A 26823-nucleotide genomic window follows, 5' to 3' on the forward strand; every position below is an offset into this window, starting at 1 on the left:
TGCAATGAACCAACTATCCTGCCAGAACGTATTACTGAAGCTATCACGCTGAAATAAAATATAACACACATGAAAGCAACACCTAGCATGCATAATAGCCTAATAGCAACATTCAGCAAACATGACATATCAGTATCAAACCTCAAAATAATAAAGTCGGGGAAGCCTGCCTTTGTAACACCTTGTGTCTTGTAGTCCTTTGTTCATGCTTAACAAAAAAATAAACATTGTCAACCTTGCACAATATTCCACACAAGCTGCTGCAGTGAATTAAAATATTATACATATAAAAACATCTTCTAAAACAATGTTACTTCAAACCAGTATTTGGAAAGCTTAAATAATTATTCAAAGGCTCCAAATTCATGCTTTCTTTCTTAATTTTGAGGCAATGCTGGGACCATGTGCCTTATAAGGTGCCTTATACGTCTAACACGTGCCTTATAAGTCTGCCTTATACGTATAAACAGGTGCCTTATAAGCCTGGCGAAGGGTCTCAGCTTTCTGGCCGACTCGGCCACGACACACCCAGTGCTCTTTTGCAGTGTCTTGCTTCGCGAGACCACTTGCAACCTGTTTTCTTTTTGCCGGTGCTCTTTTTTTGGACCTTACCTTTTAATTCCCGAGCATCCCTTTGTTGGTGAACCTCTGATGGCTATTCCGCTACATGTTGCCATATTTTTGTCCACTAAAGCTTTGCTCTCATTGAATATGTTTAACACATGTTCCAACACTGCATCATCCTGCACATAGTAAAGTGAAGAAAATATCTGCTCTCCTCGGGATCTTATTTCTGACAGCATGTGTCGCCCGCGTTGGTGTGGTGCCTCTTTTTCATCAATCTCTGTGGCCTCAGCACAAACTTCAAACTGTGATGAGCAGCTGCTTGTTCCTGGTTGCGTGCAGTTTGTGGTGGTGTGAGCTCTCATATGTGGACCATTCTTATATACATTTGGCAGGCATGAAAAGTTCGAGCCATCTATGAGCAAAAAAAACTGCTGCAAAGTGCTTGGATGGTAGCTGTCACTTTAAAAAATCTAAACAGGTGCAGCTTGGAGCATTAAACTTCACTTCAAGGAAGCCGTTTTCATGATTAGGAGAACGGACTAAGAATGTGCCTTCTACAGTGCCAGCTTTCACATCAAGCACACTGTAGTCAGCAGCTCTTGCCAGTCGTTCTACAATGTGCTTTATGACAGCAGGTCTACCATGGAGAAAATCAGGTACAGTGTCATGATAGAGCCGGTAGCTTGGGAAAAAGCTCATGTTTGTTCGCAAGAAGTGTGTCTCATTCTCGCGAAAAAACATCTCAGTGAGTATTCTAATGAGTCCATGGAGACTGCGACGACCACTATTTCCTGCCAGGCAAGCTTTTACTTCTTTATTTTTCACTCCGTTCCATTGTTAGTGTGAAACGGAAGGTCATTTCTATACATTTTAACCCACATTTCCTTCACTGCAAGCCACTTTTGAGATATATATGTTTGCAGCTTCTGGTTTTGTGTCCAATGAGAAGATTGCTCCAATTTTCGTCTAACCAGCTTCAATTCAGCCTCATTCTTGCTGTAGGCTACTTGCCGTAACATTTTCTTGATAGCACTGTTGTCACTGACACTGTTTTATTTTTTTGACAGCCACCTGTGCCAAGCTTGCTCGCGGTGGAAATCACACAATACAGTGCGGCCGGAAAGAAATGCTGCATACAGTGCATTGATTTCTGCTTAGCTATAATCCACCATCCAAAATTTTGGTTTAAGGTTTGGATTCCATGCGTTGAAAATACCTATAGTGCTTCTTGTATCGAGTCAGCAGTCTCAAATTGAACAGCAAAAGCACCAACTATAACGTAACCACTTGGAGTTTTGACTACCGATAAAAAAGAGGCAGGGCATAGTCAGTTGTTTTGTACGTTGCATCTAAGCATACCACAGTCTCACCATATTTGTGCATGATGTTCTTCATAAAATCTGTTTGGATGCAGAGAAGCAACGTTGTTTTGCACTCGTTTGCCACTGTCTCCAAAATGTCACTGTCAAGATCTGTGTCTTCTTGCTCATTATATTTTGATAAATTTGGACACTCTTCCTGATGGGCACGAAAGAAAATACTCGTTGTTTGCATTTTCTTCTTTAACTGTTCCACGTAATGAGCAAAATTTTCTTCGTCCAGAGTACTGACCCGATCCTTACGAACTGCACTTTCAATGTGATTTTCCAAGTCTCTTTTGGCAGGGTAAAATTGTCTGCATGTGATTGGTGGGCTCTCTTTATTTGCAAATAAGACTTCTTTAACATAAAAATTTAGGCAACTTTCCATACTTTTCACTGATGTGACTCCTTGCTGCACTAACTCGATTACCTTCTTTGATAAGTCTGCACTGACAGACTGTGCATAGCCTGCACAACATGCATCGACATCATGGTTGCAGTGGCTGTCTTTATCACTCATGCTTCATAAAACCGCCTCATCCGTAAAACAGGTTTTACTTCTGTCTCCTCTTGAAGTGCCATTTCAAATCTGGAGATTACCTCTTCTCTTGCAATCTGATGCTCCCACTTTGAACATTGGTTCGAGAGGTTCGTCTAAGCAAAGAAATGAAGACCAAAAATGTTAGAGTACGGTGCTGGCTTCTGGGGTGACAGAAGTATCAGTCAGATGGTAGATATCCTTGATATGGGAAGACAGAAGTACAAAGCACAAATGCAAGAGTGACAAAAAAAAACTTTTTTGTGCAAACGTGTGAACGGAACCCACTGTGACCACGATTCCTGCAGGAAGAACCACGTGTCGCCCCTAGTGGAATGCCAAAGTGGTGTAGTGTATGAAATTCCCACCACTTGCGGCGGGACGTATGTCGGCCAGACCGGACGATGCCTAAACGACCGCCTGCGGGAACATGCGAACAACGTGAGGAATAAGCACGGCAGTAATCTTGCGATCCACTGTGCCAAATGCGGATGCGCACCTCTGCTTCAAGACACCAAGGTACTACGCAAGTACAATGACAATCGCGCTCGAGAAATTTTCGAGACTTTCACGACGATGCGCCAAGGCTCAGTGTGCGTTATCGCCCCGTCACTCAGCCTGTCTGACAAGGAATACAGTTTCCTACAGCAATCTTAACTATCTACACGCCTGTTTTTAGTACCTCGTGCATCAGCATCCATCTCCCTCTCTCTATCTCTCCCCCCCCTCCCCTTCCTTTCTTTCATAAGCTGTATATTTGTGCACGCACAATAAAAGCCTTGTTGGCAGTCAGCGCCCGTCCTCGTTTGATGTTTCTTCTGTCCATGTTTCAATAAGCGCTGTGTTTTTAAGATGAATCCAACTCTTCTAGATCAAAAAGATCACACAAATGCATGTTTCTCACTGTTCACTCATATTACTGCTTTGTGTTCATCCGTGCGTACACAACTGTGCTGCCTTTGGAATTTACCACTAGCACATGTTGCTAATGTATAGTTCATTCTGTCCATCGGCCTTACATATGGTGGCCACATGATGCAAATTAACAAATAAGGAGAAGAAACAAGATCAGTCTGTGCCAAGTGGTCGAAATCTAAGCTACCCTTAAAGAATATTAATCTGTATTTGTGAAAATAAGGAAATTTCACCAATTACTCCATTTGTATTAAGGATATCGCATTAGAGTGACACTCAGGACCAATCGTAATATAGTTATGTCAATTCTGTCGTTAAATTTTGAAATAATAATTAACGCTCTAGTACAATAAACTGTTCCTCTGAGTTTCAGTTACTGTAACTTCAAAATGATTTTCTTTCGCCTGGATGCATTGCATCCACAAAAATGACAGTTAATAATGTCTTGCTATAGATAGTGAAGTATGGGTCCAATGAAATATTTTGCTTCTTTACTCAGGCACAGTACATTTTAATAGTTCTCGTTCAGGCTCTCTACATTCGAAAGATAAGTAGTACATGGAGAATGCGAACCAGTTACAGCCCTCATCTAAACAATGTTGGCATCTAAGCATGAACTTGCGAAATGCATATAAGGCCGAAATAATCAAGAGTGCTAAAAATCTGTTTGACCGTTATGGAAGTGTGGCGACACACTGCGCACAAACCGGCGCAGCCTCCGCCTCGTCACTCGCTAGCCCAGCGTGACACGGCTGCATGCTACACCACGTCTCCGATAAGGGACAGCGCCACCGCAGCGTCACCGGAGGCTTACGTCATCGACGGCGGGCTTAAAACCAAGTTGCCAAGTTCGGAAGTCATCATTTTCCTTCGCTACCCGACTGAGAACAGCGTCGCTATGCTCGCACCGCTGCTGCTACTACGCTAATAAACAGTCGTTATGTTTTACGTTGGGATGCGTCCTTCCATCGACACGGCACCCACATCTGGTGACCCAGAAACCGAACAGACCGCACCGCCATGGCCGACCCAGAGGCCTCACCGATCAGCGCAGCGGGTGCAACAGCTCCACAGGAACTGCAGACCAGCGACCCCGCACTCTCGCAACGCCTCCACAACCGAGGCCGTGGCCTGCCGGCTCCGCTGAGACGTCAGAGCTCCCACAGAGCTCCCTCACGCTGCCTCATGCGACACCTGGCGTATCGCTGTCAGGCTTCCGCCGTTTTGGGCGGACTCGCCCGAGGTCTGGTTCGCCCAGGTCGAGGCTCGTTCTCCTGGCGCACATCACGCAAGACCGGGACCGCTACAATTACGCCGTCGCCCACCTGGACGCACGTTCATGCCACGAGGTCCGGGATTTTCTTGCCACCCACCAACGGTCAACCTCTACGAAAACACCTGAAGATACCCTTATCCGCCGCCTGTCGCTCTCCGAAGACAGAAGGTACGCCAACTTCAGTCCGCCGAGCTTGCCGAGCGCAAACCTTCGCAGCTCTGCGCCACAGCGTGCGCCGCGGGCAACATACAAGACCAGGATTCCTTCTTTGCGAGCGCTTTGGCCGACGGTACCGCCGCACGTACAGGCAATTCTGCAGGCTCAGGTTGGGGTACCTCTCGACGAACTTGCGGAGATTGCCGATGGCGTCATCGAGGTCTCCTTGCCACAGTTGTCGCCCACCACCAAGGCCGTCGCTGCACCGCTGAACACCGGAGAGCTTGCACGCCGTATCGACGACATCGATCGACAGATCACCTGCATTCAACAACGCTTGGGTGAACGTCTTCCGATGCATCAGCGCCACCACTCGCAAAGCCGCGACTGTAACACCACTTCGTCGCGGCAGCCCGATAACAACGGCCCTTGTTACTACCACCGACGCTTCGGGGACAGAGCCCGCCAATGTCGACCACCCTGTTCCGCTGGGCATGCGGAAAACGCCAACGGCAGCTCGTAGAGACGGCCGCAAACTGCCAACCCGGAGGCCGTCGCATCTTCGTCACCGACCAAATCACGAAGCAGCGGTTCCTTCTAGACAGCGGTTCCGACATGTGCTGCTACCCGCGATCCCATCTCCAAGGTCCTCGTCCGCCTACGTCTTTCGAGCTCAGTGCGGCAAACCGCTCAACAATCAAGACGTACGGCTCGCTCCGCCTGCACATCCAGCTAACTTACGCCGTGACTTTCACTGGAACTTTGTCATCGCCGACGTCGCCGAGCCAATCATCGGCTTAGACTTTCTGGCCCACTACAACCTCCTTCCCGACTGCCGCAACGACCTCCTCATCGACGCGACAACGGGACATTCCACACCTCGCCAGCGAACAACCGCCCAACAGCCAAGCATCAAGGTACTCAGTGTCGACAATCATTCGCCGTACCATGCCATCCTCGCCGAATTTCCCGGACTGACGCGCCCCAGTGGACTGCCACGCAATCCGCAGCACACCACCGTGCACTACATCCGGACTACTTCAGGCCCCACCGTTTTCTGCCGCGCCCGTCACCTTGCCCCGCACCGCATGCGCACAGCCAAAGCAGAGTTCGAGGCCATGCTCCGCGAAGGAATCGCCCGCCGCTCTCACAGTCCATGGGCCTCGCCACTTCACCTCGTTCCGAAGAAGACCGAAGGCAGGCGGCCCTGTGGGGACTACCGTGCCCTCAACGCACTGCACCATCCCGGACAGGTACCCCGTCCACCACATACAGGACTTCGCCCATCGCATTCATGGCTGCCACGTATTCTCCGTGCTTGACTTGGTCAAGGCGTACACACAGATACCCGTCCATCAGGATGACGTCCCAAAAACGGCAATCATCACTCCCTTTGGCTTGTTCGAGTTTGCGTTCATGAGCTTCGGCCTGAGGAAGGCTGGACAAACCTTTCAGCGCTTCATCGACGAAGTCGTCCGCGGCCTCGACTTCTGCTTCGTTTACCTTGACGACATATTGGTATTTTCCCGGGACGCCGAGGAGCACCACAGGCACCTTCGTCTGCTGTTTCAACGCCTCGACGACCACGGTCTACTTGTCAATACCCAAAAAAGTACGCTAGGCGCTTCCGTCGTCCGCTTCCTCGGCCACAAAGTTTCATCTGAGGGAACTCGGCCCTTGCCCCTCGAGGGAATCACTGCGGAAGACGTCGCCTCGGCCTTCTTCACCGGCTGGATCGCTCGTTTCGGCGCCCCCCGCCGCGTAACCACCGACCAAGGACGACAGTTCGAGTCGCACCTTTTCAGGCTACTCGGGCTGACCATCGGTTTCGAACGCTTGAGGACCACCAGTTACCACCCCTGCGCCAACGGAATGATCGAGCGTTTCCACCGACAGTTCAAAGCAGCCATTATGTGCCACCCGGACTCAACCTGGCTCGAGGCCATCCCAGCCGTCATCCTCGGTCTTCGCGCCACCTTCAAGCCGGACATCCACGCTACACCAGCAGAGCTCGGCTACGGGGAACCACTCCGTCTCCCAGGTGAATTCCTCGCTGCACTGCCATCCAGCGCTGCGACGTCAGATCCCACCGACTTCGTCGCCCGACTCCGACGCACCATGGCTGCCTTACGCCCGTCACCTGCAGCCCACCATTGCAAGCCTACACCTTTCGTGTTCAAGGAGCTAGCATCGTGTACGCACGCTTTCCTCCGTGATGACACCGTCCGCAGGCCTTTCCAGCCACCTTACAGCGGACCCTACCTGGACGTCCATCGCGACAACAAAAACTTCACTCTGCGCCTGAACGGGAACGACGTCTGCGTCTCGATTGACCGGCTGAATCCCGCATACATCGCCTCGCACGAACCGGGCAGTACATCTCCTTCCACAAGCATCTATCCACAGCCGCCGCCGACGCCGCAGCCCGCTCCAGTCACTACACGCTCTGGACGTCTGGAACGCCTCCCAGATTTCTACAAACCCTGAGGGCTCTGCACTCCGCGGGGGGGGGGGTGATGTGGAGACACACTGCGCACAAACCGGCGCAGCCTCCGCCTCGTCACTCGCTAGCCCAGCGTGACACGGCTGCATGCTACACCACGTCTCCGATAAGGGACAGCGCCACCGCAGCGTCACCGGAGGCTTACGTCATCGACGGTGGGTTTAAAACCAAGCTGCCAAGCTCGGAAATCATCATTTTCCTTCGCTACCCGACTGAGCGCAGCGTCGCTATGCTCGCACCGCTGCTGCTACTACGCTAATAAACAGTCGTTATGTTTTATGTTGGGATGCGTCCTTCCATCGACACGGCATCCCAGAGAAGCAATTGTGCTTACCTGGAATTCTGGTTAAATTTCAATCTCTTTGATGTGCACCATTGCAGTGCACCCCTTTTTCTTGGTTCCTTGAAGCTTAACCTTCTTTTGCTTGAAGGTGGCAGCCGACCACTCTGTTTCTTTCTCCTGTAACGACACAGCAGGTCTTAAACATTTTTGTAATAGCTCTTGCTGTCTGTTTCACACTGCAAGCAATGATAATAAGCGAGATGACTACATAGCTAACACAAATAAAGAGCAGCTGAACAGTAGTGCATACAAGCTTTGCGAGAACACCAGAGGCCATCAGGTCGGTTAACCTCTTTTACACAGTGAGTCTTCACACATGGGGCGCATTTGAAACTTCTTTTGAGTACCTTCATAGCAAATTGTAGGGATTCACTACAAAAAAGGGTGGTCATGCAAACACACAGACACAGAGAAAACGGCGGGTGTCTCGTTCTCTTCCGCTGTGTCTGTGTCTGCATGTCCACTCTTTCGTGATGAATACTCACCTACTAGCTCACCCGTTCTAAGCTAGGGGTTCACAGAAAAAAAAAGCAGGCTTACAGAACATGCACAATGAAAATGCAATAAACTATGTATATGTATATTGTTCCTCTTAGTGTCACTGTAGGCATTATATTTCATCAAACACTAACGACATATGTGAACCCCTGATTGTGTCTGTGCGTCTCAAGCACACTGAGCGATTCTTCTTTAGTCGTTTACGTCTAATATGGCTTACTTACCTGCTTTCACGTATTTTAGTCATACACACAGGTTGTAGTTAAATGTGAGTATCATACAAATGCATGTATTAAATCTGACTTGAAAGGAAGTTTCTTGGATTACATTGCAATCTCCACAGCAGTTTTACAGCATGCGCTCAGATGTTTGCCTTTTCCTCTGTATCAAAGTGAACACTTTTTAACTTTAATATGTTGCATCTCCACAGTACTTTCAACAGGTTGCGTATTTCTTTCGTGGCATTGTCCAGGATGTATTTGTACACATAATTGTTATTCTTCTTAGGTTTAGAGCTGTTTTGGTGCATTGTCTTGCTCGATGCAAATTTTCATTTATATTATCAAAAAATTCGGCAGATCCCACGTACCGTGGGAGTCGATGTTATGCGAAGCATGCGGCGGGTAGGTGACTGTGGCGTAACTTTTTTTTACTGAGCGACACGTTACAAAATGACGCTAAAGATTTGTATAAATTTGTATAAATTGGGTAACGCTGCCAATGGCAACGTGGGTATTACCAACACCAGAAGCGGTAAGCCGATATGTAGTGCTTATACGTGTCCCGAGAACGCACGCACGTTTCACGAACCCGTGTGCATGTGTGCAAGAAGTTCTTGGCAGTTCTTGGACAAGGCATCATCACCGTGATCAGTGAGCACCAGGTGTGGTCATGACTTGTTATAGGCCGGTCGTGATCTTGGTGACGAGGGGTCCATGTGTAGTGAAGTATGTGGTATAGTAGAGCTGTTGGAATTCGTGGATGCCTCGGTCATTTCGTCGACAAATTGTCTGTCGACAGAGCTGGCGACGTGCCGGAACCTGAAGCCACCCTTCGCGTTGGGGAGGTATAGGCCGTCGAGGCTGGTAGGCCTGGATAGTGCTACGTAGACCAACATCAGTGGATGGTGTTTGTCGTATTGGTAGACTACCTGGAAGTATGTGGCCTACGTAGCCTAGTCTACAACGCGGCTGTCAATCAATCTGGCATCATCCTCGGTCAGCATGAGGCCATCGCCCAGCCGAGTAAGAAATGAAGAGGACACTGCGTCGTTCTGGTGGACGAAGTAATTTGTAACTTCGTCATAAGTACTAACATATGTACTTTCGTTAATGTATTCCTCCGGGGTCAAGCAATGCTTCAACATAGCTTGCTGAATCATAGGAATACAACGTAATATTTATTAGACTGCTATGAAAGCGGAGCCAACACTGGAATTACAGACGTTAATCTGATATGGCGCCTGTATCGTAGGAGGGCACATCGTAGGAATATCATGTTGTGTTTACTGCTTTCTTGTAAAATTAGATAGCCAGCACCACAACCACAATTGACGTTGCACCGATTACGCCTGCGTAGGCGTTTTTTCCAAACCAGTTTATAGACCTGGCGTGGCTCAGTGGTAGAATGACTGCCACGCAGAATGCTTGGGTTCGATTCCTGCTGGGATGCTAATTTGCATTCTTTCCATTCGTTGAGTCAACGCTGCTGATGTTGGTTTTCTTTAACGCTGTAGCATTTAGGTTACCAATGTCTGTTCTTGCCGTTCCTGGGTAGATATAAACTGTCAATCACCTGTGGCGCATACCCGTACGCCGCAGCCCGTGGTAAACGGGTATGTGCCACACGTGTCTAGTGGAAAGGGTTTGATGACGTACGCAACAGGATTTTAACGTTATTCATGTCATGACCCGGCATCATATTCGTCAAATCCTCTTACCCTCCCATGCAAGTTTTGGTCTACACCAAGTTAAGGAGGCGATCATGAGAGCACCCAGACGTAGGCGGCTCGATAGATAGATAGATAGATAGATACGTAGATAGAAACGCTCAAAGTGCCAGAGGTTCGCTAAGAAATGCTTCGCATTTAATAAGGAAGAAAGCAATTTTGGTTTCCAGCAGGTATACAGTACACATATTTCTTTCGCCAATGAAAAACAAGCATATCCGATATGTGAACAATCAACATATTTAGCCTGCAACATGCTTTAATCTTGTGTTGAAAGAAGGTTATTGAGAATGCCTATGACAACTGCACCTAAAATGAAACATAATTGTCTGAGGATATGCATGTCCATTGTCATAATTCATGAATTTATTTTCTTACCTCGCTGATCTTTAAGCCTCGGACACCTTTTATGTCCCTCCCAAAAAGGCAGCCTTTGTCCGTGGTTTGCACGACCTTAAATGGTACACCAATTTCATTGATGTGGACATGGCCACGCTCGCTAGAGAGTAGCAGTTTCCCTGCACAGATTCAATTTGATATGCAACATGTGATGGAACTTTTTTCATGGTTAGCTGGTGCCACCTCATCTACAGGACATGCACATGAAGTTGAAAGGGTTGGGCAAGGAGACAGGGGAAAGCCCCGCGATGTATGTACAGGCTGCTTCACACTTAGGGGAAAAGCCGGAGCGCATTGCAATCTGCTTCGCATTTTCCCCTAAGTGTGAAACAGCCTGTACGTGTCAATTTCCTGTAGTTATAGGAGCGGATGTGTGTGTAAATACAATGTCTTTTTCACCTCACACACTTAAAGCTAGTCAACTAAAATATCACGGAAGGTGGATTCCATGGCGGATAATTTGCTAAAAACAAGAACAGGGCTGGGCAGTATCGCAATACAAGAGTATCGCGATATTATTTAAGAGATACTTTTCAGTATCTGTATTTCGGTATCGAGATACATTTGAAAAATGTATTTGTATCTCAGTAGTGAAAATACTTTTACGATGTATCGCTTGTATCGCGATACAATGCAGGACACGGGTATCTCGTTACATTTTCTTTTTGTCGGAAATGACGCGTGTTTCCAAGAGGGTATGACGTTGTTTTTTTTTCATTTGTTTTTGTGCCAAGACAAGCAACGTGGCGCAGCCGGTCGCCGACGGATCATGACATCCAAGTCATGTACGACCTGATTTACGTGCCACGCTCATGATGCGCTAGCGACCGTTTCACTAGATCGATATACACCAAAATTGGTATTGCGCGATGTTACTGTATGGAACATGAATAACAGTTTTGTAAGATGAAAACCATGACATGCATGTCATGTATGTCATGATTAATTGCCACGCTCATGATGCATTCGCGGCCGCTTCGCTAGCTTGATGTAACCAAAATTGGTATTGCGCTAAGCGACTGTATGACGAAGGTAAATGAGACGTGGTAACATGAAAATCATGACATGCATGACATGCACGACATGATTTACATGTCATGCTCTTGACACACTCGTGCCGTTTCGCTTGCTTGACATACACCAAAATTGGTATTGCGCGACGCGACTGCATGACGAACGTAAATGAGAGGCGGTAACATGGAAATCATGACATGCAGGTTATGTATGTCATGATTTACATGCCGCGCTCATGGTGAATTCCTGGCCGTTTCGCTAAATTTATATGCACCAAAATTGGTATTGCGCGATGTGACTGTATGAAGAACATGAATAACAGGTGGTAACATGAAAACTATGACATGCATGCCATGTATGTCATGACTTACATGCCACGCTTATGGTGCATTGGCGGCCGTTTCGATAGCTTGATATACACCAAAACTGGTATTGCGCGATGTGACTGTATGATGAACATTAGTGACAGGTGGTAGCATAAAAACCATCATATGCATGTCATGTATGGCATGATTTACATGCTCTACTCATTGTGCACTCGTGGCCATTTCGCTCCTTTGATATACACCAAAAAATTGTATTGCGCGATGTGGGTGACTGTATGACGAACATAAATGAGAGGTCTTAACATGCGAATCATGTTATGCATGTCATGTACGGTATGATTTACATGCCACTGTCATGGTGCGCTTCCGGCCGTTTTGTTAACGTGATATACCAAAATTGGTATGGCATGACACGTGTGCGTGATGAACATAAGCGACAGGTCATGCATTTATATACCGAATATGCGTTTCATTGGCATGGTGTACACTAGATTGTGCATGCATGCGTGCATGCAAAACATGCGATATATGGTGGACTACATGCCATGGTATGAATGATTTCATTTGGCTCAAAGACAAACAAGGCGATGTATGCAGCTCTTTGCTGGCTGCTTCGCATTACATCGATTCCCACAATGCGTGGGATGTGCCGATTTTCTTCCATCGACCTCCGTTCCGGGTACTGGCAGATTGAGGTGGACGATATGGATCGCGAAAAGACGGCATTTATCACCCCCGGTGGCCTATATCAATTCAAGGTCATGCCCTTCGGCCTTTGTAACGCCCCAGCCACCTTTGAACGAATGATGGACTCTTTGCTCCGAGGATTTAAATGGTGCACCTGTTTGTGCTACTTGGACGATGTCGTTGTTTTTTCCCCAACATTTGAAACACATATAGAACGCCTCTCAGCCGTCTTAGCCATCTTCCGTCGTGCTGGTCTGCAGCTGAACTCATCAAAATGTCATTTTGGCCGCGACCAAATTACAAGTACTTGGCCATTTAGTGGAGGCTAACGGAGTACAGCCACACCCGGCGAAAATCAGCGCAGTCAAGAACTTTCCCGTTCCACGATCTGTGAAGGATGTCCGCAGATTTCTCGGACTATGTTCGTATTTTTGACGCTTCGTGAAAAATTTTGCGGATATAGCAAGACCTCTTACGCAGCTCCTCAAGCAAGACGTCCCGTTTACATGGGGCTCAGAAGAGGATTCTGCGTTCTCCAATCTCATCGCGCTCCTCACTACTCCTCCAATTTTGGTCCACTTTGACCCTGCTGCCCCTACTGAGATCCGCACGGATGCAAGTGGTCATGGCATCGGCGCCGTGCTTGGTCAACGCCAACGTGGCCACGACTGCGTTATTGCATACGCCAGCCACCTCTTATGCGCCCCCCAACGCAATTATTCAGTCACAGAGCGTGAGTGTTTGGCTCTCGTTTGGGCGGTCGCCAAGTTCAGGCCATACCTATACGGGCGCCCGTTTTCGGTCGTTACCGACCACCACGCGCTCTGCTGGCTGAACTCTTTAAAGACCCCTCAGGGCGGCTAGGTAGCTGGGCTTTGTGCCTCCAAGAGTTCTCCTACTCGGTCGTGTACAAATCTGGCCGCATGCACCAGGATGCCGACTGCCTCTCCCGGTACCCTGTCGACGATCCTGATGACACTGACGCCAACACGATGTGCTCCATATTCTCAGTGTCCAACTTGGTTCACATTGGGGAAGAACAGAAACGGGATCCCCTGCTCCCTGACCTCATCACCCGTACGGAATCTTCCCCAAACGACGCCTCTGTTCGCCACTTTGTGCTTAAAGAGGGCGTCCTCTACCATCTAAATTTCCGACCTGACGGACCTGACCTTCAAATTGTCGTGCCTAAGCATTTACGACGCAGTGTCCTCGCTGAACTTCACGATGCGCCGACAGCTGGACACCTCGGCGTCTCTCGCATATACGAGCGCGTACGCAGCCGTTTCGTTTGGCCAGGCCTTGCTCGCTCAGTACGCCGCTATGTGGCCACGTGCGAGTTATTTCAACGCCGCAAAACACCGTTGCTGCCACCAGCTGGCCATCTTCAACCACTGGACATACCCACGGAACCCTTTCACCGCGTTGGATTAGATCTTGGACCTTTTCCCGTCTAAACCATAGGAAACAAATGGATCGCAGTGGCTACAGATTACGCTACACGCTATGCGATCACGCGAGCTCTACCGACAAGTTGTGCAACCGACGTTGCTGACTTTCTGCTACAGGACGTTATCTTGGTTCACGGTGCCCCAAGACAACTGATCCCATACCGTGGCCGTCAATTCCTGTCTCTAGTTATCGCCGACATCTTACGTTCCTGTCCTACGCATCACAAACTGACCACTGCATACCACCCTCAATGCAATGGGCTAACGGAACGCTTTAATCGCACGCTTACGGACATGCTCGCTATGTATGTGTCGCCGGACCACCGAGACTGGGATGTTGCCCTACCCTACGCAACTTTTGCGTACAATTCATCGCGTCACGACACGGCAGGCTTTTCCCCTTTTGATCTCCTGTACGGAAGAGAGCCGACTTTACCGCTGGACACAATCATTCCTACCTCCACCTGTCCACCAGCGAGTATGCCCGAGACGCAATCGCGCGAGCCGACGGAGCCCGACAGCTCGCCCGCGCTCGGCTGAAGGCGTCGCAAACCAAACACCGACGCCGGTACGATGCTTCTCATCGAGACGCACGTTTCGTTCCCGGTGCCCTTGTGTTACTCTGGTCCCGTCATCGTCGGGTGGGCCTATCCGAAAAACTTTTGTCTCGTTACACGGGACCTTACCGTGTATTGCGTCAAGTAACACCTGTTACCTATGAGATTGGTCCCATCTGTCCATCGCCATCTGTTCGGTCCAGCGATATTGTTCACGTTTCACGGCTCAAGCTCTACAACACCGCTTCCGAAAACGACCTCTAAAGCTCCGGGACGGTGCTTCGGCCACCGGGGGTAATGCTACGTACCAGCGGCATCGCGGCCAAGGAGACGAAGAGAAAGACGCAACAGACAGACTGGCGCGTGCTGTTCGCGTCGGTTGTGCTGCTCGCCTAAGCTGTAAACAATATAGGGATACGTGTCCCTCTGAGATGGTGTCTTTTTCCGTAACAATATATACCCCCATGTACGGAATAAAACCTTGGTTGTAAGTCAGCGCTTGGTCCGTCTCTTTCACTGTCCCGTGTTCCGCGCTGTTCCTCGTATCGTGAAACATGTACCAACCGGCCCTTAGTCCATATAATTGTTATTGCAAGAAAAGACAGGATGTGCAAACACATACACAAGATAGAAGTCAAGAGAGAGAGTGAACAGTTATTTCTCAAGTGGACCGCCACGCGGACCTGATTGAGAGGTATCGCTTCTTGCCTGGGAATGCGCAGGTAAGTATATGTGTCTACTTTTTCCGCCACCGTACAATTTTTCAGTTATCAGCGGCGCTTATGGCGTCTTATTCGCACGTCCTGTCTTTTTAAAGGGCCCCAAAACAGCCTCTGATAATGCAAAAAATGCGGGCACCTTGCACTAAGTCGCGCAAAGCTAGGAACAGCGAAGCACGGGTCCGTCACCGCTCGTATTCCCCGTTCACCGACCCGTCTAGCTTGAGAGATGCGCGGCTTTCTCCACGAGAGTACGCGCTTTCTTAGGACGCCCCGTGACTCTCTGGACACGATAAGGCGCAGCCCGGCTTTGCACTGTATATAGAGCAGAGGTTGCTCGCGGTGTTTCTGTCGGTGGGCGTGGCTTAGCTACTGCGCGTGCGTGGCTTGGCCAGGTGGTGCGGTATCTCGTCGCTAGACGACGCTATGCTTCCTTCCTCTTTCTATCTTTTTATCTCTCTGCTTTTTTTTCTCTTTCGTTGATGTTCTCTCTTTCTCTGTTTCTTTTTCGTTTTGCATTTCTTTCGCTCTATTTTTCTCTCTCATTATTTCCGTGCTACACTTTATTCTTGTTTCCTTCCTCCTCACCATCACACCTCTGCTTCTCATGCTCACTTCCTTTTCCCACCACCCTTGCTACATTATACTATACAAGCTATGCTCTGGTAGCGTGCCTGAATAGCCGAGTGGTAGGATGATGGCCATCCCATCGAGGGTACGTGGGTTCGAATCCAGCCTCGTGAAGAATTTTTCTCTTTATATCTGTCTTTCCGTCTCCCTGTTTGTTTCTCTCTCTCTCTCTGTAGTCGTTCTCCCCATCAGGATTATTACAGGCCACGCCGCAGAGGCATCTGCCAAATTCTGTGCCAATTATGTGGTTCATGATGATGATGATAGTTTTCGGGCAGATTCAGACACTTTACGCCGAGCTAGAACAGTTTCGCTCTTAAAGAACGAGCGCGCTATTCTCTCTTTGCGTCTCTCGTCTTTTTGGCGCACTTAGTGACGCCAGAACGATGATTGACATGACATCATTGGGGTACATACTCTCGATTGGTCCATATGCGAGAAATATCACTTGTTAATTGTCGCCCACCCTGCTTTGCCATGCAGTCGCCCACCCGTTCGTCCTTGTCCCGCACGACCATCGTGCGCGATCAACTAATTGCGTTTCCGACTGCGCAAGCGGAGATAACGGTGTAGCCGGCAAGCGCGAAATCCTGATAGGTTCACCGCTTAGTGCTGACATTGTACGCGTGCTTCTCAAAGAAATAAGTGGCGAGGAGATATCGCCTGTATGAAGGGTAGTGAAGGTGAGAACGAAACCAATGGAAGAGGAGCCGGATTATTTTATTCTTCCAACGGACGAACACTTTACAGCAGAGACAATGCAGCTCTCCAGAAAAAAGGCGAGCCCGCACCTACGGCTTTTCTACATTTTTTATTGCGATAGTAATGATATTAACACTCTGGACGGGTCTTCAACGTCACCGTCATGTTCTGTATAAAGTCCAAATCGAAAACATGGCTCCGCGCATCGTATTTTTCTACCCGCGAGTAAAAGCTGGCGAGGCCTTCGGTCGCTTGCTCCTCAACCAGAAAGGAAACGCCCCGTCTTTCGCTGGGCGAAGGAGCATTAAGGGACGTCAGGGGAAGAGAGGGGCTGTGTTGTTCGAGTAGTAATTGTGAACGTTCACTAAAAATGCGTGGTCGGGAGCGCTGGCGCGCGAGCTATCTCGGCAGTCATCAGCAACCTTCTCCTATACCACTCTACGCGCTCTGATCTCACCGCTTCGTGCTGTGACCACTGATACGACAAACTGCACGAAAACCGCTTCTTTCCCAGAAGCGGACGTATTCCAATACACCAGCGTTTTGCAGGGTTATGCGAGATCGGATAAAAAAGTTAGCTGCTAGCCATAGTTCGTATAACATTACGACATGTTGCCATCGCATTCACAGGTTCGCTTTTTCGCTGAAACAGATCTTTTTTTGGAAATTCGATGGACGAATATCTCTCCCCACCAACTTTCGAATCCACCCCCCTCCCCCGCTCCCTCGCGCGACGCCGCCGCCGATCTGATGAACCCGACGCCGTTCACGCGCCGTCGCCGGTGATTTTGGGTCCGACGCACAGGTCTACTATGTACAGTGCGGTCCATTGTTAAAGGGGACACTCGAATAAGCACCTTTCATTTTGCTGGCCCTCTAACATCAAGTGGACAGGGAAACATTCTTCATGCACTGCACGAGTCTGTCAAAAAAGAGGCAGAACTGGTAACTATCAGTAGTTTTATGCAAATCTAAGCGACTATGTTTTTGCAAGAGAGCGAAATAGAAACATGCCCTGCATGCAAGTGTTCCTTTAACAGTGGACCCGTTTGTACATATTTTGGCAGTGAGAGACAGAAGAAAGCTTAGACACTGAGATCCGCAGTCCGCTTTTAGTTAACGTGCACGATGCGAATCTTTATTGTTCAACTACGCACAAGAGAAATCTCCAACCCGCACTACACTGAAGTTCAAGATCCAGTGGTTATATATACGCGGTGGCCGGTGAACGGCTGTGCTGCGCGAGCAGTCAGTGTTTTAATCAAGAAACTCGCTAGCAGACTCTACCTGCGTTGGCGTTGTCTCTCATGGACGAGGGCGCGTTCTCGTTCCTTGCGAGCTGCTAGTTCAGCGTTCAACGCAGAAAGAGCGTTTCCATAGTCAACGCGCACCTTTCGCTCTCTCCCTCGCCACACGGCGAGCGCTGAGGCGGTGTCGCCCTCTCTTGCACTCAAGCAAGTGGCACACGCGACAGCAGACGACGATGCGCGATGCATGCCGACATGCACAGACCCTGAGGCTGGATGTCGGCCAAATAGCAAATAAAACGGTGAATAACCAGAGGTGTCATGTCGTGAAGAGTTGTACGCAAAGGTGTCAAATGGAAGTGCTCTATCCCAGTCACGGTGATATGGGGAGACGTACATTGACAGCATCTGAGTCAGCGTTCGGTTCAGACGCTTGGTCAATCCATTCGCCTGTGGACGATAAGCAGTGGTAAGCTTGTGCTCAGTGGAGCAGGAACGCAGGACGTCATCCACAACACGTGACATGAAGTACCCCCCTCGATCAGTGAGCAGCTGCCAGGGGCACCATGACGAACAATGACTTCATACAAGAGAAACTCAGCGACGTCAGTGGAGCGACTCGTTGGCAGTGCTCGAGTAATGGCAAAGCGTGTGGCGTAATCTGTGGCAACTGCACCCCATTTATTCCCCGAGCTGGACGTAGGAAAAGGGCCCAGCAGGTCAAGGCCAACACAGAAGAATGGTTCCGCAGATATGCCGATGGGTTGTAGAAGGCCGCAAGGTAGCGCAGAGGGGCTCTTGCGGCGTTGGCAGCGGTCGCAAGCAGCGACGTAGCGGACCACAGAATGGTACAGGCCGGGCCAGAAAAAGCGACGTCGCACGTGATCATAGGTACGAGAGACACCAAGGTCACCGGCTGTTGGTACGTCGTGGAGTTGTTCGAGCACACTGGTAGGTAGATGGTGGGGTAGCACAACAAATAGTTCCGGGCCATCGGCGTTGAAGCTGCAACGGTACAGAATGCTGTCATGCAACTCGAACAGGCACAGGGAAGGGTTTCGTGAAGCAGAGGTTAGACGGTCGATGATGGAAAGTAACGATGGGTCCCGTCGTTGTTCGGTGGATATATCAACCAAAGGGCGGATGGAGAGCACGCACGGGTCTGATTCAAGGTCACTGACGTCGGGCGCTTCAACCGGATGACATGACAGTCTGCGTGTGTGTGCAGTCGTCCCGACTTGTAGTGGACCACGAACGAGTGTTCCTGCAGACGTAGGGCCCAGCGACCGAGACTACCGGATGGGTCCTTTAACGATGAGAGCCAGCAGAGAGCGTGATGGTCTGTGACTACGGAAAACGTTCGGCCATACAGGTAAAGCCTGAACTCAGTCACTGCCCGCAATAAAGCTAGGCATTCACGCTCAGTGATGGAGAACTTCCGTTCGGCGGGTGAAAGAAGACGACAGGCGTAAGCAATTACTCCATCCTTGCCGTGCTGTAGTTGGTAGAGGACCGCCCCAATTACATGGCCCCTGGCATCGGTCCGGAGCTCTGTATACGATGCTGGGTCGAAATGGGCCAGTATTGGTGGCGTAGTTAGCAGATGGATAAGGGTAGGAAAGGAGTATGCTTGTTCGACGCCCCACGTTAAGGGAACGTGCTCTTTTAAGAGATCAGTAAGCGGTCTGGCTATGTCGGCGAAGTTGCGGCCGAATCGACGAAAATAGGAACATAATCCTACAAAACTTCGGACGTCCTTGGTTGAGCACAAGACAGGAAATTCTTGTACTGCTCGCACCTTGTCTGGATCCGGTTGAACACCGGCAGCACTCACAAGGTGACCGAGTATAGTGATTTGGCGCCTTCCGAAAGGGCATTTTGCAGAACTCAGCTGGAGAGCGGCTTTTCGAAAGACGTCCAGAACGGCTGACAGACGTGTGAGATGGCTGTCAAACATAGGTGAATACACGATGATATCGTCTAAGTAACATAAGCAGACAGACTACTTATATCCTCGGAGAAGGGAGTCCATCATGCGTTCGAAGGTTGCCGGGGCATTGCATAGTGCGAACGACATGGCCTTGAACTGGCAAAGACCATCGGACGTAACAAAAGCGGTTTTTAGCGGTTCATGGGGTCGACGGAAATTTGCCATTAGCCGTACCGACGGTCCATAGATGAAACGTATTGGGCACCATGGAGGCAATCGAGGGCGTCATCGATTCGAGGCAAAGGGTAGACATCTTTATGAGTTACTTTGTGTAAATCGCGACAGTCGACACAAAAGCGCCAGCTGTCATCCTTCTTTTTGACGAGCACGACCGGGGAGGCCCAAGGGCTGGAAGATGGTTCTATGACGTCTTTGGTAAGCATTTTGTCGACTTCACTCTGAATGACTTGAAGTTCCTGTTGAGATACACTATATGGACGCCGGCGTATAGGACTGGCGTCACCAGTGTTGTTCCGGTGAGTCGCGACAGATGTTTGGCCCAGAGGGCGGTCGTCAAAGTCGAAAATGTCACGATAGGATGCTAGCAGACGCAGGAGGCCGGTAGCTTGCGCTGTGGTGAGATCGGGAGCGATCATCTTGTTAATGTCATCGAGAGGCAAAGTGAGATCAGCATCATGACATGGAGACGTAATATCGGCGCCCAGACCAGCAACCGTGCAATTGTCAAGCGGAGAGATGGTGGCCAACGTAGAGTTTCATACAATAACCTAGAGAGTAAACTGGCGCTGCGATCGTTCAACCACCATGGGAATGATGGGAAGTGCAGGCTTCGGATTGGACAGCGCTAGCTAGCGAACCGTCTACGGATCTTTTTCTACAGTTTCAGCTCCGTTCTTCGCGAGGCGCGGGTAGTGGGGTGCGTTTCAAAGTACTCAAGCAGCGCCTTTGTTCTTCAAAGAGGCTGAAAACCGCTAGATCTCTTGGTTTGCTGTTTCGTTACAGCTTCACAGGGTGTATATGGCAGTTTAGTAAAGCGTCGTGCACTCACCGCAGCGCATAGATGTAGCGTCCCACGCCAGTGCAGGAAACTGCATAGAGTTCACGTTTTTCGATGGACGCTACTTGTCAAAACTCTTTCAAATCGACAGCAAAACGATGGCAAAGCTAAGTAGACGCACCATCACGCTCCTCTGACTTGACTTCACAATAAACTGAGAGATGCGTTAAAGGCAGAACACTTGGACAGACGCACCTGGCATCGCAGCAGACGCTACGTTCTCACTCAATACAGTACTGTTATTTTCATAAATAGATAATCCGTACTTTGGAGGTAAAAACAAATGTGTTTGTTTTCAAGTGTTGTAAAAAAATAATTCATTATTTAGCGATGCCAAATCTGGAACACAATTGCAGAGCAATGCATACCCTGGTGGTTCAATTTGTCAAGGTTCCACTTCCATCTCGCGGTCAAGCGAACTTTTTGTAATAAGTTCTACGTACAAAATAATCAAGCAAGATTTAATTGGAAATAATTTTATATGACTTTGTTTTCCACTCGGCAAACAAGCGTCACGAAATCAAGAACAAAAGCCATCCGAAGCAGATCCGAAGCCTGTACTTCCCATCATTCCCATGGTGGTTGAAGCGCCGCTCAAGGAGCCGGCGCAGACACTAGCGCCAGATTTCCCTCTAGGTATTATAGGAAGAAACTCTATGGTGGCCAAAGACATGTCTTGCGGAATAACTAGAGTCAACGTACTGACGTTGAGAAGGGGAATGGTCACTGTATTATCAGTCCCGGAAACAACAGTGTGAGCAAGGGCGACGTCTCGAACCATCAGTACGTCCACAATAGGAGTCACGAGGTAGTCACCATCGGGCACACCGCGTGAAGACGACAAAGTGACGTATGTAGCAGCTTGGGGAGGCAAGCGAACGTAATGGCGAGAGCATAAACGTGGAGGTAGGTCGGCTGAAAAATCAGCAAGCTGCGGCAACTCGAGCTGAAGAGCACCAGTCGCATAATCAATGAGCGCAGAATGACGTGACAGAAACTCCAAGCCAAGGATTAGGTCGTGAGGGCACTTCTCAATGACGGCAAATTGAACTGATGTAGGATGACCGGCAATAGACACACGTGCTGTGCACATCCCTTGAACGGCAGGAGTTCCTCCATCAGCGACTCGGAGTTTACGGAAAGCGGCAGGTGTGAGTACTTTGTGAAGTCGGCGGCGAAGGTCTGCGCTCATTACAGAAATGTGCGCTCCGGTATCGATAAGCGCGGAAATAGTCACACCATCAACGTCAACATCTAGTAAGCTTCGTCTCGTCGAAAGCGTCGAGAGAGGATTTATGGAGTAAGTCGACAATGCAGCGTCACCTCCGGGCGCTGCACTGTTTAGTTTTCCGGATAGGCAGAAGCAGGGTTGAATGGGGAGGACGGTCGGCGAGTGTGCGGCGAGGGAGACGGCTGGCGACGTCCTGGAGACGAACGCTACTGGTGGCCGTGCGGTGACGGAGAGCGGCTGTTGAACCTTCTGTAGAAGTTAGGCGAAGCAGACTGGGTGGGAGGTGCGAAGCGGGTGCTGTCCTGTCGGTGGTAAGGGGCAGACTATGGCCAAGGTAGCGAGGACCAGCGGGTATCGCAGTAACAGGCTACATGGCCGATATGATGGCAGTGAAAACAAATTGGTCGGTTGTCGGTGGTTCTCCAAGCTGCAGGGTCGCGAGATCGGGCCGGAAACCGCTGCTCGTGATAGGACGAGGGCGGACGCCACGAAGTTTGCTGCGGGTTGGTCACAGTGCACACATAGTGAATGCCTATGCTGGCGAGTTCCTCACGCACGACGACTTGAACCATGGGAGCAGTGATTGGGGTGATGTCATTTGCAGTAGTGTGAGCCGGAGCAGGGGCCATGGCTTCATGTTCGCGGCGGAAAATGCGAGTCACCTGGTCTGCTGAAACTGGAGCTGGTGGTTGTGTTCTTGTGCGGTCTTCGCAAGACGACGTTGCAGCCCTATTCGGAAGCCGGGCAAACACGCTGTCTATGCGCCGGCTCTTAGCTTGCTCAAAGCGCCGGCACTCCTTTATAATGGCGTCCACTGTCGAATAATTGTTGCAGATTAGGAGGTTGATGGCGTCATCCGCGATCCCCTTAAGTATGTGTCCAACTTTGTCGGCCTCCGGCATCTCCGCATTGGCTTTGCGACACAGTGCTAGCACATCTTCTATGTACGAGACGTACGATTCCGTGGAAGTCTGCGCCCGAGACGCGAGCATTTTGTTCGCGGCCATCTTTCTTCCGACGGGCTTCCCAAACAAGTCCAACATTTTCTCTTTGCATGTCGCCCGACTCCCGAGTTCAGTTTCGTGGTTCTCATACCAAACTTTGGCAGTTCCCTTAAGGTAAAATATCAAATAGGCCAGCATAAGAGGCGGGCCCCAACGGTGGCGAGCACTCACGCGTTCGTACTCTGCCAGCGAATCCTCAACGTCCACTTCATTCGGATCGCCGGAACCTCTAAAGTGCCAGGATCCCGTGGGTCTTCGAGCACGACCGTTGTTATTGCAGGTGCAGCTGCAGTCACCGCATCTTCTTCATCCGCAGAGAGACCGGGCTCAGATGCAGACGCCGTATCTACCGCCATTGTTGTGACCTTTCAAACGACGGCCGCTGCGGAGTTCCGTTGCGAGGCGTGTCGTACCCAGCACCTCCACCAAATGTGACGGAGGCGAGATGACGGTTTCATGGATCTCTACAACAGTGAAGTGGCAGCCAAACAAGATGGCTGAGAAACCCCACGCGCAAGCGCTTCTCGCTCACTCGTCGTCTTCATCTTCGGAGAGCACCGCGCTAGCTCATGTCCATGACACACCGTGACTGACTGCAGTCTCCGTCGACGTCACGACCACGTGACAGTATGTTACTCCTTAGCAAATAAAAGCGTATTGTTTACTAAAAACAGAGAAAACATATTAGAAGGCAGAGAGGGTGTACTGAGCCTCCGGCCTACTACTCTGCACTGGGGAAAATCAGCTCACTGAGCATAAACACGCATATTAGAAAAACCCCAGCACGTTCAACTAGACCTCGTCTCCACTTGAAACACGACTGGTGCCGCCATTAGTGGGGCGAATATGCACACACAAGAAAGCGCACTCGCGGATTATGAGGAGGGTCAACCAGACCCTTGTCTTAATCCGCATCTTTACGCATCGGTTTACCAAACGTCTAGCATAACGTCCATTAATATCCAGAAATGTCCTTGTAGCGTTTGGTAACACTGTATGGCCGACTATTTCGGAGGAAATGCAGCTTTCATTCAGCTAATGGTTGAACTCTCATGTCAGCCAGTCTAGAGGCCCCCGTCTTCTGCTGTGACACGAAGGGAAGACAATCACGAAATACTATAAGTTCCCATGTCTGACACATTAGACAGCGCTCACATTTCGGGCTCCACGGTGGTCTATTGTCTACGGTGCTCGACTGCTGACCCGGAGGCCACGGGCTCGAATAGCGGTGGCCGCTTTTTCGATCGAGGCGAAAATTTTCGGAGCCCTTCATTACAGCGTCCCTCATAATCATATCGTGGTTTTGGACGTTAAACGCCAACTATTATTATTATTATTATTATTATTATTATTACTATTATTATTATTATTATTATTATTATTCCGGCTGCCAATTAATCGATTAAAGCAACACACCGATAGCAATTAATCGATCAAAAAGATTCATCGACGAACGATTAACTGCAAATCGATTAAAAAATTTAATCGACCATTCCTAAAACACGACAGAACGGAAATTCTTCATTTCATGAAACTTCGGAAAACCGGGGCTTTTTTTTATTTTCCTGAACGGAGATGCCCCAGCACGCGCACACCGCTCGCACACAGCGGATGTCATCATTTTCTAATTCTGTTTACATGAATCAAGTCCTTTTTCGACTAAAATTCATGCTCTGAGCGCGTTCTTGACTTTTTTACAGCACAATCTGTTGAAGCCAAAGAGAACGCAGCGAAATAAATAGGGTAGCTTAACCGCGGCGCCCCCAAATGCTTGTTTCATGGTGGACGAGCCGAGCTCGTCTTCGGTAGGAGCTGTACAAACTATGTCTCGTCTTCGGTAGGGAAAGGGTTAACAGTGACCTATTAGCAGGTAGCCGTAGAAAGATTCTAGGCAGTTGTACCAACTTGTGCCTTCTTTTTCTCTTTTTTTACAGGTAAAATTGATAACCGTGCTTTTACTGCTAAGCATGATGTGCAAGTGCACAGCGTTGACACCCTCTGATTAGTTTGAACTGACGCCACATCCCAAGAACGCTGAAAGTTGACATTATGTCGCACAATACCCAGTGCCCTGCGGCATTGCAGGCCTAATTAGAGCTTCCTCTCAAGCAAAACCCATCGCGCATTTTTGTGGCCTGTAGCAGTTAAGAGAAAATGGGGTTGTGCTGCAGGGGATGATCCGATACACGAACCGCATCCTGAGAATCGCCATCATGGTGGCCTACGGCGGAAATCTGGTCATGCTGTGTGGCATCGCCTACTGCCTCGTTGATCCCACGTCAACATGGTCGCTGCGCATCTTCTGCTTCTGCTACGGGTTTCTCATCACTCTCGACATGGTTGACGTCGGATTCCTCGTCGAGTCACTCAAGCTGCAGGTAAGAATGTAAAAAAAAGGGCAGGAAGAAACCCTACAGGGTATCTCCTCTGTTCAGGCACATGTCGGGCGTATAAGTTAGTCCATTCGGCATCGGCTCAACCCATTTGAGTGACTGCTTCTGCATTGAGCTATGGGTATGGTAGCTATACATGGTCGGAAGCAGACGTTTGATTCAGGGGCGAAACTACTCCTTATGTTATATGCTGGCGTATTTAGAAGCTTACTCTTTCATACTCGTCAATTCGGCAAATTTTAAGACTTTTTGCATAAAGGCGTCAAAATTTCAACGGAAGTGCAATGCTAGGGGCCCGTGCGATGTGACTACACGTTAAAGAACACCAGATGGTCAAATTTCCGGGGCCCTCCACTGCGTCGTGTCTTATAACCATATCGTGGTTCTACCCCGTAAAACGCTAGATATTATTATTATTCATTGTTCTAAAAACATTTTTGTCCGAGGCTGTGTTCCTACGAGCAATCATTCTAGGCCTTTAAGTCAAAGTATGTTCTCATTGTGGCTGGCAAGTTGGCATGCTTTTGTTTTTTCATGCTATGGGTTTTCGCCAACTAAAGCGCTCACATGCATGCGCTATACTATACCCGCCTTATTGTATAGACACATTCTCGAATTTTTAAAATTGTTTTTACGAGATTGCACACACGATGCGACAAGTGGAGCATATTCTGGTACGACTACCTGCAATTGCGATGTAATATGTCGTGTAAAAAACGGCGATGCATTAGGTTCCCGGCGATAAACAACCTCGCTCGCCGCTCTCATTTCGCTGTTATTGCCGAGTGCGTCTGGGCACAAGTTCGCCAAATGCATAGTCCACCTGTTTGCCTGATGTGCTTTCACAACCCCCTGGCATTAGGAGCACGCGAATAGTTAATTTCAGAACGAAATCGAATACGAATCGAATCGGCATGACACCGAATCGAGTACGAATCGAATACTATTAGAATATTTTCAAATAGTAAGGCAACCAAGCAGCTCAAGAATTTCATAAAACTTTATTTGCAACAAGTATTCCCTAAACTTTAACAAAGGAAGCTTTTGAACTGTGGCGAAGCAATTGGTACTGTTTAACGGTTGCGCTCTCCAGCGGCTCCTAGTGGGTCGTCCTCTTCTAAACGCCGCTCGCGCTCGGAGCCCGTGCCTTTGCCTTGACTGTCGCCATAGCTCATTGTCGCCGAGTGCTGTCCAATAAACAGCTTAACAATTTGGTGGAGAGTGCTGTGCTCCCATTCGATGCCCCTGGAGCTTCGTTCCCGTACTCTGCCGTCTACCATGCCTCAAGACGCCGCTCAGCAAACTCCGCCTCCCACACCGACCACATGTCCCGGTGTCCCACGCATCCGC

General features: G+C 49.3%; 2 protein-coding genes across 2 annotated transcripts in view; one reads left to right on the forward strand and one right to left on the reverse strand.

The window, feature by feature from the left end:
- The window catches only part of LOC119376037 (uncharacterized protein K02A2.6-like), an 84879-nt gene that overhangs the window by 38597 nt on the left and 19459 nt on the right, over positions 1-26823 (reverse strand). The window lies entirely within an intron of this gene.
- The window catches only part of LOC119376048 (uncharacterized), a 62291-nt gene that overhangs the window by 7207 nt on the left and 28261 nt on the right, over positions 1-26823 (forward strand). Inside the window, exon 2 of the mRNA XM_037646032.2 lies at positions 25252-25458. Coding sequence (XP_037501960.2) covers positions 25252-25458 — 207 coding nt within the window. The remainder of the gene's footprint in view (positions 1-25251; positions 25459-26823) is intronic.

The sequence above is a fragment of the Rhipicephalus sanguineus genome, unplaced genomic scaffold (assembly GCF_013339695.2).
Source record: "Rhipicephalus sanguineus isolate Rsan-2018 unplaced genomic scaffold, BIME_Rsan_1.4 Seq1073, whole genome shotgun sequence".
Classification (NCBI taxonomy): domain Eukaryota; kingdom Metazoa; phylum Arthropoda; class Arachnida; order Ixodida; family Ixodidae; genus Rhipicephalus; species Rhipicephalus sanguineus.